Raw genomic sequence first — 12868 nt, forward strand, 5'->3', positions numbered from 1 at the left:
CTTTTGTTGGCTTATATGAAAGGGACTTTAGCCATTCCTGGATTTGCTTAGTTATTCCAGCATATCTACATTAGTTTTCTTGCACATTTAAAGATTGTTCTTTAAAATGTGTGTAATTAATTGCTTGGTTTACAGGTCCTTTTCTATGACTTGGATGGTGATGGGGAACCAATGAATTTCCGGGAAGTATTTCTGCGTAGCCATGCAATTGAGAATATTGTAACATCAATGGTATCCCCCTAGGGTTTGATTTGGATAGCAATTTCAGATGTTTTGTAGTGGAGAGCAAGTTCAGGGTTTGATTGTTTCCTGTTTTGGATAGCAAATTCAGGTGTTTTGTAGTGGAGAGCAAGTTCATTATCTTTACCTTCTTACACAGTAACCCACCAGTTCAGCAGTAACTATCCAGCGTTAACTATAGTTTTTGAAAGCTTTGGTTGTACAAGTAGAGCGAGCACAATTTAATACATCATAACTAGCATGCCCTACATAGTCTTAATGTTTGTGGTTATTGTCTGTTGATTTAGATTCATGATGCCCCGGTTGATGAGGAGATCAACCTATTGCTGGAAATTTTTGGGTGAGTTTATGCATGCTATTTTTCATGTCACAAACGAGTTGCTATTCATTTTCTATTTTAAATATGTTTTTTGCTTCTGCAGGACTGGTAGACCTCTAACTTGGTTACATTGTGTTTTGGACTCTAAATAGCTTAAACAACTTCAAGTTCTTCTTGACCAGAAGTAAAGAGTGACAGAAGTTCATCCATCCATGGAAATAGAGCCACATGGCGGATGGCAAAACATATTTTGATTTTGGATATGAGTTTGTGTCATAGTAGTAGTCCCTGATGCTGTGAGGGGGATGGTAATGGCGGGCATGTCCCTCTGCATCATCATGCTCGTGATATGTCTGACCAATTCTATTGGCCATAGAGGATAAACACTGGCAACTCTTGAATGACTGCTCCAATCAGAACCTGTAATCAGCCAGTTTAGTTAGCCTACTAATTTATTGGCCGAATGGTTTGACTGGCCGAACGTCACCTGACTGGTTGTTTGACTGTTAACAAAGCACAGAACAACCGACCTATCAGTGATGGATTAGTTCCTATAAGTATGTTCATCCAACTGTACACTGTAACGATGGATTTAGTTCCTAGAGGCAGTATTTATACATCCAATTGTAGACATTAGCAGATGAGTCTAGCAGCCTCAATGCAGCCTTGGGAAATGCATCACAGTGCATGTTTTTAGTATGATCTTGATCTGCAAGTCATAGTTCTAGAGTCAAGAGGCCCACAGTTAGACTATAATTTCCAGCTCTAGAAGCTAACAAGCAGCTGGTCTGTTGGATTATTTCTAAGAACCACTTTTTTACAGATGTGAGTGACATTTGTGTTAGAAAACAGAGGGTAGTGGAGGTTTCTTGCTATGGCAACGCTCCTTGCAGCATCGGAAGATAGATAAACAAGAAAGTGCCCAGGAGTGTCAATTTCAAAGCTCACTTTCTTCCGTGATGTGCATACACTATGTAGATGTGCAGATAGTAAATGAACAATGCACAAGAGTGATGATAACAGTTTTGAGTGTACAAGGGTCCACATCTAGTCATCACTCTGCTGATAGAGGGTGTAACACTTGAAACAACTTTTGTATCAAATATATATTGCTGCCTCTACCTACCTTGTCAGAGGCGTGCTTATGGGGAAGCTCAATTTTCAGTGAAATTACTCAATAAACTTAGAACTTCAAATAGCCATTATTTTGAGATGAAGACCCACACAGATATCATTCAAATTTCACACAAAGGATCAGGAAGAGAAGGAAAAAAGGGTTTGGCACCTGATGGGGTGTGAATGAGGTACACCCCCTACTTGGGCTAATCCCAAGTATATTTCTTTATTACAATGATGCTTAGCTTCAATTACAATAGTAATGCAAACCTTGGGACAGAATGTGGGGTAACCTAGAAATCCTAGGACATGAATAAGTAATCCAAAACATGTGTAATGATCTCCCCAATGAATGAAAAATGGGAGAACTCAATACATAAAGCTGTAGAAAACTGTAGAAAAGTAACCACTGGCAGCCCCTGATAAAAACCAAGTGAAGAGAGACCCAAAGCTCACCAATCTCAATAAAAGATCTCTGAAATTATTGAATTGGCACCAACCTATCTCTCAAACTTTAAAACACAGTTCAAATCAGAAATAATTAGTATTTTTGACCCTAACATGTTTAGAATCTTTAGAATATTAGGATACATGTTAGGAATAAATAAAGTCAGTTTTACAAAGTCCTATGGGTGAAAACGTGTCACATGCACCGGTGCACTTGGGTGCAAAGTGACACACTGGCTACATCGACAAGTGCGTAATAGTTCCCTAGTAGGAGTTTTGTCGTATGCTGTGACCCCTTTGTGAGCCCTTGTCCAGGGACAGTCAGGCACAAGCTATGTAAGTTAGTCTCTCAGCCTTAGGTCAAGTGAGAAGATCAGTCCTTGTTCACTAGTACCCACTGGAGAACCGTAGGGTAGTGTTTCCATCTTAGGTTTAGGGATTGGTTTAGGTCCAGCCTAGGATAGGAGCGCTTCTGGGCCCCCTCAGGGCTGGAACAAGTGAAGAGAATGGCAGGGGAAGGGCTGCCTTTATAGGCTACCTTGCACCCCTCCCTAGGCTGGCATTTATGGGGCCTAGGGCTGCCTATAATGGCTGCCTTTATGGGGCCAAGGGACCAGCCAACCAGCCCCAAAAGCCCTATAAATAGGGGGCTTCCAGGCCCTTCTTCCTCATTCAGTTCTCCCAGCACGTCAGCCTCCTACAGCCCCTCCTCAGCCCCCTCTGAACAACTTGACACTCACCCCTAGTGGCCCTCTGACCAGCCTCAGCCTTTGGCATCAGTTCAGCTCTCTGGGAAGGTGTTCACACAGCGCATCAGACGGGGAGTCGGGACAGCGAATGGAGTAAGGTTTGGGGCTGTTTCAGCAGCTCTTTTCAGTTATCTTTTACAGCTTTACACAGCTCACTCTCAGCTCTATATTTCAGTCATCTCTCAGTTCTCTTATAGGATCTATCACTCCTAGCTTTCACTCTCTCGCTCACGCAGTAACCATGCATTCTGGTGGACAGCACAAGCCTCTCCCTTGCCTTGCAGATGCGTCCTACATCGTTAGTGTGGACATCATTAAGGTCTTGGTATTGGTCGGCGTTGCCTCTTAGGTCTTTGGGTCTGCTCTACGTGTGCACAGTGAGCTCTTCAGAAGTGTGTTTCCTTGCTCTCTCGAAGAGTGTTTTTTGTATTTCTGAGTTCTCCAAGTATAAAGCAAATTCTCCCTTGATTGGGGGAGGGGGCCCTCAGTGGATACAGGGACCCAATCGGTTGTCGACTCTACTCTCTCTCTACCCTCATCTCCTTTCTCTCTCTATGGTGTACAACGCTAATTCCTCGCTAAAGGTTTAAAGGTCTTGTTGTGAATTGCACGATCAGATTACCGTTGCATGTTACAAAACAATAATTGAAAATCACTTTTAAATGGGATTACATGCTAAAAATGGAATCTGAAGATCATTGTTTTCATCCCAGACGTGACCAAAGTTCTTAGAATTCAAGGCGGTGATGTTAGAAATAAAAGAATTTGCTTTTAGAAGTGATAAAAATTGAAAAACAAAGTCTGCAACACATTGAATCACAATTTCGGTAGAGGTTGTGGGAAGTGGCAAACAGCAAGCTGAAGCAGAATTCCAGCAAATTGTCAGTTACACTGTAAAAGAAGATCATGCAGCAGTAGAAGAGTGAAGCGGAGTTGCGAGAGGGCAAATGGATAGCAGCAAGGAGAGGGTGCAAATTAGACTGCTTAGAACTGATCCCAAACTTCTTATAGACCTTAGGTGAAAGCAGAAAGCTAAGAAAGGACAAAAAGCATGCTCAAAAGGATGTAAAAGGCTAAATGCGCACAGTTAATATAGGCCTAGAATAAATGCACATCCGAGGTTTGCTAGGCTCATAGCTTGATCGAGACAACTCAGAAATTATCCAAATTGAATCCATTCTCTAGACCACGACGTGCTCTATCTAATGTGCATGTGAGTGATCAAGGTGCTAAACCTAACACTTAGACATTAGGGGTTATGAAGCTCACATCCACCTCATGGTGATCTCTCATCAAGCTAAGCATCATTGCCCAACACACCAAGGTTGGCGAATGGCCTATCAGGGCTTTGCTCCAACGTTGAGCCATGCATACACTTACTAAACATGTATGTGACGGCTGCTTGTCGCATCGATTCTCATTTCAAAAGACGCAAGCTTTCCTTTCTCATCAGCCTCCCATGCTTGTATTTTTCACATAGTTCTTTTGAGCTATTTCGATGCCTTCTCATGTTTCAAACACTTTCTTGCCATGGCTGAGAATGAGAGTGGAAACAAGCTCTTGACCCTCCTCATTGATAAGGGGGGTGAGTATATGTCCCTTGAATTCTTTGATGTTTTATCAGCTCGGGGCATAATACATCAGTGCACATGCCATATACTCCGCAACAGAATGAAGTTGTGGAGCTAAACAAAGAGGGCATTGATGGAAATGGCCAGATGCGTGCTTAAAGGGAAGTCTTTGCCCAACAAGTTTTGGTTGGATGCAATTATGTGTGCCAACTATGTGCTCAATAGAGCACCCGCATGCGCATTGAAGACCATCACTCCTAATGATGCATGGACACGTGGGAAGCCTCTGATTTCACACATGCAGGTGTTTGGGTCCTTGGCATATGCACATGTTCCCTGTTGAGGCATAAGCTGAAAGATAATGCAGTCAAATGCATTTTCATTGGTTTCGGCTCAGAGTGCAAACCCTAAACCTTTTGGACTACCTTGAATGAAGAGATTTTGGACTACCTTTTGATTAGCCTTCTCCTTAGCGCTAGCCTTCGTCATGGCTGAGTCTGCCCTTCACTTCCGGAGTGCCGACAGAAACTCAGTGCGAAGACTTTGTATAAATGGATGCTCAAGTGTGTGTGGGTGTGTGGATTTGTATGTGTGAGAGCATATGCTTATACTATGGTCTACAGTGCTGATGACGTCCGTGGGGATGTCATAGTGGCTAGTCCCTGCTATGCGTGATGGAGTTTATGATTTTCAACCTTATGAGTGACTATCATGAGATTGAAATTGCACTGTTTTGTGATGAGTTTGGGCATGTTCTCGGACTCATCTAGGTATATGCTTTTGCTGTATTAGCGGACATGCAAATTTCACCTTGTGAAGTTTTCATCCATGTTGCGGCTTGTTGGTTTTGCGATAATTCTTTCTATCTTAAGTGGTGCGTTGCCCTATCAGCTAGATTTAGATGCTCGTCTGGGAGAGACTAAAATTAAATCGTTTAGTCTTCACAAGCAGTTGTAGCTTGAATGAAAAGATTTTGGACTACCTTTTGATTAGCCTTCTCCTTTGGTGCTAGCCTTCGTTTTTAAGACTTTGTATAAATGATGCTCAAGTATGTGTGGGTGTGCAGATTTGTATGTGTGAGAGCATATGCTTATACTATGGTCTACACCCACTGTTGTGCGCTAATGACGTCAGTGGGGATGTCATAGTAGCTAGTGCCTGCTATGCATGATGGAGTTAATGGTTTTCAACTTGATGAGTGACTATCATGAGATTGAAAATGCACTATGTTGTGTTTTTAGAGGATGAGTTTGGGCATGTTCCTGGACTCATCTAGGTGTATGCTTTTGCCGTATTGGCAGACATGCATTTTCACCTTGTTGTGGCCTACTAGTTTTGCGACAATTGTTTCTATCTTAAGTGGTGCGTTGCCCTATCAGCTAGATTTAGATGCTCGTCTGGTAGAGACTAAAATGAAATCGTTTGGTCTTCACAAGCAGTTGTAGCTTGAATGAAGAGATTTTGGACTAGCTTTTGATTAGCCTTCTCCTTTAGTGCTAGCCTTCATCATGGCTGAGATTTCCCTTCACCTCCGGAGTGTGGACAGAAACTCAATATGAAGACTTTGTATAAATGGATGCTCAAGTATGTGTGGGTGTGTGGATTTTTATGTGTTAGGGCATATGCTTATACTATGGTCTACACCCATTGTTGGGCGTTGATGATGTCAATGGGGATGTCATAGTAGCTAGTTCCTGCTATGCGTGATGGAGTTTATGGTTTTCAACCTTATGAGTGACTATCGTGAGATTGAAACTGCACCATGTTGTGTTTTTAGAGGATGAGTTTGGGCATGTTCCTGGACTGATCTAGGTTCATGCTTCTACCGTATTAGCGGACATGCAAATTTCACCTTGTGAAGTTTTCGTCCATGTTGCGGCCTGCTGGTTTTGCGATAATTCTTACAATCTTAATTGGTGCGTTGCCCTATCAGCTAGATTTAGATGCTCGTTTGGGAGAGACTTAAATGAAATGGTTTAGTCTCCACAAGCAGTTGTAGCTTGAATGAAGAGATTTTGGACTAGCTTTTGATTAGCCTTCTCCTTTAGTGCTAGCCTTCGTCATGGCTGAGTTTGCCCTTCACCTCTGGAGTGTTGACAAAACTCAGTACGAAGACTTTGTATAAATGAATGATCAAGTATGTGTGGGTGTGTGGATTTGTATGTGTGAGAGCATATGTTTATACTATGGTCTACACCCACTGTTGGGCGCTGATGACGTTAGTGGGGATGTCATAGTAGCTAGTTCCTGCTATGCGTGATGGAGTTTATGGTTTTCAACCTTATGAATGACTATCATGAGATTGAAACTCCACTATGTTGTGTTTTTAGAGGATGAGTTTGGGCATGTGCTTGGACTCATCTAGGTGTACGGCTCAGAGTGCAAGGATACATGTTGTATCAGCCTAGCACTGGCAAGGTTATTGTTAGTAGAGACACGTTGGGAATGCAGCTTTAAGTCGGCTCGACTGTAAAAACAGTCATCAGTAGATGCCCTTGATGTTTTGATTTTTTTGCTGGGTACAAGTCCCAATGCTTTGAGCAGTTCACAGCCTCCTCAAGATGCCAATGTTCAGCCTGGTTTGCAGCCACTTGATGATCATGTTATTGAGCAAGCAGTTGCAGAGGAGAGGGCTGTCATTAGACAGCAGGAAAAAATTCCAAGAGCACAACGGGGCTGCTCCCTAGGAACAAATCTACGTAGTGCCGGAGGGTCCTCTACCTCCTTCTGGAGATCAAAGGCCTCTGCGAGGAGGTCACACTTGAGGGTATGTATCTGTCTGTGTTGCTTCACCTCTCGATTTCACATGTGATGCGGCTCCTCTGTAAGGAGCTACTATAAGAGATCGAGGAAAGCCAGGGGCTGCTGTGGTGGATATGTGTATTATTAGAGTATGGCATCTCATAGTGAGAGAGGGATTCTATGTGGGTGTGCCCGTCCGGGAGAGGCTATGTTAATTTGCTTAGATAGGCTAGGATAGGTAGGGTTTAGGGTTGGGTTCCCAAACTGGGCCCCAACCTGATCGAGTCAAATGACTTGTATGGTCGGGTCAACCTGACCCTAGCGTTAGGTCATCCGATTGGCCTGGTCGGATCAAACCGATGTGGCTGGTCAGTTCATTGGCCAGCCCACCAGGCTGGATGGGGGCCTATAAAAGCCCCCCTCCACTCTCCACTGAGTGGCTCACACCTGGGCATTCCATGGAACATTCTCTCATTCCGTTTGTTAGCCGCTTGGTTGTGGATGTACTTGGATAATACAATTGCTATTGCCTATTTTCTGTGTCTATCTTCTCTCTCTCTCTCTCTCTGTGCGCTTCCGTACGTGCACCACTCTCACATGGTTTCAAAGCCTTGCACACCTGAACTCATGGGGAGAAAGATAGATCTGCAATGTGGTATCAATGTGACGGTCCTTTGTATGTTGTCATGGAACCAAGTTCACTGGGCATTTGAGAATAGATAGGAGTGTCTTGATAGACAGAGCCTTTGGCGGATAGGTGATGCGGAGGAATGAAACTTGTGATAGAGCGCTGACGTCAGTCAACCTGCATGGTCGACTGTCTCTCCTCTTAGTAGCTCTCGGTTGGACAAGTGTCATTGTCACCCCTATCTTTTGTGTCCCTGGTCAGGCGAACAGGAATGGAAGATCCCCAATCCTCATATGTGCGTTAACACACTGGCGGGTTTCTCGTGTCTCGCTACGGATTTCGGCTGCGCTGTCTCCCTTGAGACTGCTGGTCTGTGCTATCCGGGTGATCACCCTTTGGAGTGGAGTTTGGTTGAGCCTCCCGATAATATGGAGCATTGGTTTCTGATAAAATTGCTCTTTGAATTCTCGTGTTTTTTATTGCTTTTACCAGCTTAATATTTTCCTGTATTTGGTAGCTACTAGTTGTGGTTCATATTTCTGGTGAGGGTGGAGTTTATTCCCTGATTGATTTTTCCCTGGGACGTCACATTTGAATTACAGATTATGTCTGGCAGGAGGCAAAGAATTGCATATTGCTATGATCAGTAGCATCCAAGACTTAGCAAAGGCATTTTCAATATTTCCGGAGGAAATTAAGGTGCATTTCTGTTTGTCCATTTTATCGTCCTATTTGAATTTATTTGTCAGCAGTACATTGCGTCCATCATTTGGTGCTTTAGAGCTTCCATTTATCTAAAGCACATTTTCCAGAGTAGGAGGGATGACTTACTTCAATATGCCAGGGAGGCTGTACATGGATTGAAATTGAATGCAGAACTGGAAAGGTACATCTAGGATTGTCAAGCAAGTGATCGTGACAATATTTTTGCTCCTCTACAAATTTAATGCAAACAGTTTAACTGACTTGTATAAAAGATACTGGTCTCTTTTGCATTTTTGGGGGTCAGAAGTTGACTCGTAACATTACCAATTTTATGTCTTTTTGGTTGCCTTTTACCTTCTGTGTCCAACTTTTATGCACATCGTCTACGATATTAGAAGCTGTCCGTGTCCATAAATCCTGATGATCTGGACGTGAAGACCTTTCTGTATATGAGAACTAATGAGCTGGGCTGGTTAACAGGGTAGAAGCGGAAATTATCATCTTGATGCAACTTATTGCAGAAAAGCAAGATGCTGCATCCTTGAAGGAAGACACGAGCACTCAGCAGTTCCCAGCGGTTGCTGTACAAACTGCCTCAGGGGAAGTTTCTCCCTCGCTGACAGAGGTTGGGTTGGCTCCTTTTCTTTCTTTGAGAGGTTAGTTTTATTTTGCTAGTAAATTGCAGTCCTATTGAATGTGAGTGGTATTTTTTCTAAAATATCAGGGAGCGAGCAAGACAAAGGAGCTCATTCAATTGGATGTCAAATTACGAGATCTTTTGCAAAGGAAAAGACATCTATTTGCTTCAGGGGATACCCAAGCAACTAGGACTGAGAAGGTTGTATATGAAAACTCTGCTTATCTTCTTGAGGAGTTAGTACTTTCAATCCTAAGATCAACAGTTTTGGTTGTGTGAATAGTAAGTATTTGTTTGCAGATTTGCATATTCGATCTGTGTATGACTATCCATGAAGAACCACTTATCAACCATTTCTATATACATCTGCTTGCTTTTACCATGTTTTTGTATTATTCGGAAGGTGATATTTTTGACCTTGCATGCATTGGATCATATCCGATGTTTTGCTTTTACCATGTTTTTGTGTTATTCAGAATCTGATATTTTTGGCCTTGCATGCATTCCACCATATCTGACATTTCGCATTCATTAAAAGATACTGATCCTTAACACATGCCCTTTGCAAGGATTTCTGAACACTATGAAGAGTTTCCAATATATGTACATTGAGTGGGACTTAAATGGTCTTATTGGGAAATTCAGGGCAGGAAACTCATGTTGGGGCCCATGTTTGGATAATGTGATGGCCAAGCAAATTATAGCTGCTTGTCTTCAATAAAGCAATATTTCTTAGTGAGGAAGTGCTTGGATTCACCAAAGGACCATTGCTTTATCGTTGCAATTATTTGAAGTAGCCTGCGATACGAAAAAATGCTTAGCCATCGAAAAATTATTTTGCAAGCTATATTCCATGCAATAAATGGTGGTTTCAACAAATCTTTAAAGATGCTTGCAATTGCAATTGGTTGATGATTTGTGCTTACTGAGAACTACCGCACAGGAGTAGACTAGAATAAGCTCAATGTTTCAGTTGAAGGGATCTGGCTATAGGTCACCAACTATGCAGAATGATTTTCATCTGCAGGACTGCAAATATATCAGCTGCTGATGCAAAAATTGTATGGAGAGAATGTAACAATTGTATGATTTTGATCTTTCCCAAAATCAGCTGGGCATGAATATCAACTCTATAAAGCAAATTGGCCGAAAGCCTTGTCCATGAATGTTTGGTCCTTTTTTTGCACGCGCGTTTGCATATGTACGTGTACATATACATATATGCATACACATAAAAAATGTGTGTGTGTGTATGTTTGTGTCTATATCTATGTGTGCGTAGTGCATGCATACGCATGCATGTGCGCTCGCGTATGCGCGTGCACACACGGGTATGTGTGTGTGTGTGTACATGTACATATGTTCGTGTATACATGCATATATATACTTATATATATACATTTATGTATGTATGTATGTATGTATGTATGTATTTATGTATGTCTGTGTGTTTGTATGTATGTGTGTACACACATGCACGCATGAACGCATATATACGTATATCACATATATGTATACATGCATGTATACGTATGTCTGTATGTGTGCGCACGTGCGCAGCTGTCCCATTTGTACAGAATGTACATGTCTCTGAATGAAATATCTATTTTACAAGAAAAATGGGGTGTGTGTGCAGCTTTGGTCTTGCAAACTTCCTCTTTGCCAATAAGTTTTTCTATGGCGGATGATGCTTGGGGTTATTCCAATTGGCCAACTCCTAGCGCATAGACATATTGCTACTGCTGATTGTCACAGATTTCTCTCCGAAGGAATGCTTGCTCCACCTTTTCTGGCATTGCCCTATGACTAGTGACTTTCTACTTCTTCTATGGCACCATATCCGAGCTTGGTTTTCTATTGCTTTCTTTGGCAAGCTCTTTTGGCTTGTCGAGATTTACCCACGGAGGCATGAGTTTGATCTCTTTTTCACTTGGGTTCTATACCGAAGACTTTTGACTCTTTGGAAAGACAGATATCATAGAGTCTTTGGAGATTCTACTTTGTCCAAGTTTTACTACTTTCGGATGTCACTCAGGCAATCTTTCTATGGTTGTCTATGTGTTCGTTAGATAGATTACTTTGTTTACTTGTCTTACACAGAAAACCTTTGACACTGCTCCTTATGATATAACCTAGATCTCACCCACCCTTACTACATTGCGCATGGATGAAACCATCGCTGGTGTTGGGCAATTTAGAAAATGAACGAGAAAACACAAGCATTTACTTGACCCATACTGGATGCTATAGCAGATCCTTCTCTCTTTTTTCCTAGCCACCCTTCTTTTCTTTGCCACCCACCCTCCCTTTTCTTCTTTCCACGCCTATTCCCATGCTTTTGAAAGATATTGTGGCATCAGGAGGGAGCTTGCAAACACAGGGACTCCCTCCGAGAATGGAGTGGTGGCAAGGAAGAATCAGAGCGTAGTGGAGATGGCACGGACCATGCTGCTGCATGGAGATCTTCCCCCTTCTCTTTTCGGAGAGGTAGTGGTGACGGAAATCCACATCCTTAATTGCTCTCCAATGATTTCTGTCCCGGAGGTAGCCCCTTTCCAGGAATATTTTGTTAAGAAGATAGATGTGTCTTCCGCGTGTTTGGCTGCGATGCCTATGTTCATGTTCCAAAGAAGCAGTGGGGGAAGATGGACTTCAAAAAGCTGGTCTTTGTGGGATACAAGTCCCTATCAACAGGTTACAGGTTACAGGTTACACGACCCCGTCAGGAGAGAGATTTGGTCAATAGGGATGTGATCTTCGAGGAAGGTTTCAGTTTCCACAGGTGAGGAGCCTCAGATTTGTGGAGAGCCTAGTGATTATGAGGACCGAGGTGTATTTCCTGCCCCTAAGCTCGAGTAGAGTAGATGAAGGCTCATGGTTCTTGTCGTGTTCTTAATTGGTTGATAGAGACACTTCGAGATTCTAAAGGTCCTGTGTTTCCTCCGGACTGGCTCACAGAGGAGGGACCACGCATATCGCATCGAGGTAAGGACAAAGGCTCGGAGGAGGTGCCCTTGTAGGTAAATTATGCATTAATGTCTCGGATTCCCCGAGACAAGAAGTCTTACTCGGTCAAAGAAGCTCTCTCTCAGAAGACTTGGAGGAGAGCCATGAAGGTGGAGGTTGCGGCCATTGAGAAGAACATGACCTAGGAGCTGGGCCCTTGTGATGGGCAAGGATAGGTGTCAAGTGGGTCTATAAGACCAAGTACACATTGGATGGAGCTATGGACAAACACAAAGCTAGAGTTGTGGCTAAAAGTATGCAAAAATCGACTATAAGGATACCTTTGCCCCAACGGCGAGGATGGCTACAATCAGGACAGTTCTAACGTAGCCTGTCATCAACAATGGCCAATATATGTCAAGTCAGCCTTTCAGAATGGTGAACTGCACGAGAAAGTGTATGTGGAGCAGCCTCTAGGGTTTTAGGTTCCTAGGCATTGTATGGCCTGAAGCAGGCACCTTGGGCTTGGAATCAGAAAATTGATGCTTTCTTTTTTCAGAAGTGGTGTAGAGATCTGTGGCTGATCTGAACTTGTATATCTTCCGGGAGGAAGATTTGGTTGCCGTCAGCATCTTGTATGTCGATAATCTCATTTTGACAGGCAGCCATGTGGTAGCATATTGCCATGACAAAGGCTTCATTGTCTCAGGATTTTGAGATCGCAGATCTGGGTCTTCTCCATTTCTTTTTGGGGTTAGAGATAGGGAA

General features: G+C 42.8%; 1 protein-coding gene across 1 annotated transcript in view; it reads left to right on the forward strand.

Moving 5' to 3' along the window:
* LOC147889329 (centrosomal protein of 135 kDa-like protein) overlaps nucleotides 1-12868 on the forward strand; it is a 90944-nt gene that overhangs the window by 20961 nt on the left and 57115 nt on the right. Inside the window, exons 3-8 of the mRNA XM_087391636.1 lie at nucleotides 136-231; nucleotides 528-580; nucleotides 8415-8511; nucleotides 8625-8698; nucleotides 8998-9142; nucleotides 9242-9355. Coding sequence (XP_087247762.1) covers nucleotides 136-231; nucleotides 528-580; nucleotides 8415-8511; nucleotides 8625-8698; nucleotides 8998-9142; nucleotides 9242-9355 — 579 coding nt within the window. The remainder of the gene's footprint in view (nucleotides 1-135; nucleotides 232-527; nucleotides 581-8414; nucleotides 8512-8624; nucleotides 8699-8997; nucleotides 9143-9241; nucleotides 9356-12868) is intronic.

Source organism: Dipteris shenzhenensis, chromosome 20 (genome assembly GCF_047967505.1).
Source record: "Dipteris shenzhenensis isolate YYH24624 ecotype China chromosome 20, Dip_SZ_1.0, whole genome shotgun sequence".
NCBI classification, from domain to species: domain Eukaryota; kingdom Viridiplantae; phylum Streptophyta; class Polypodiopsida; order Gleicheniales; family Dipteridaceae; genus Dipteris; species Dipteris shenzhenensis.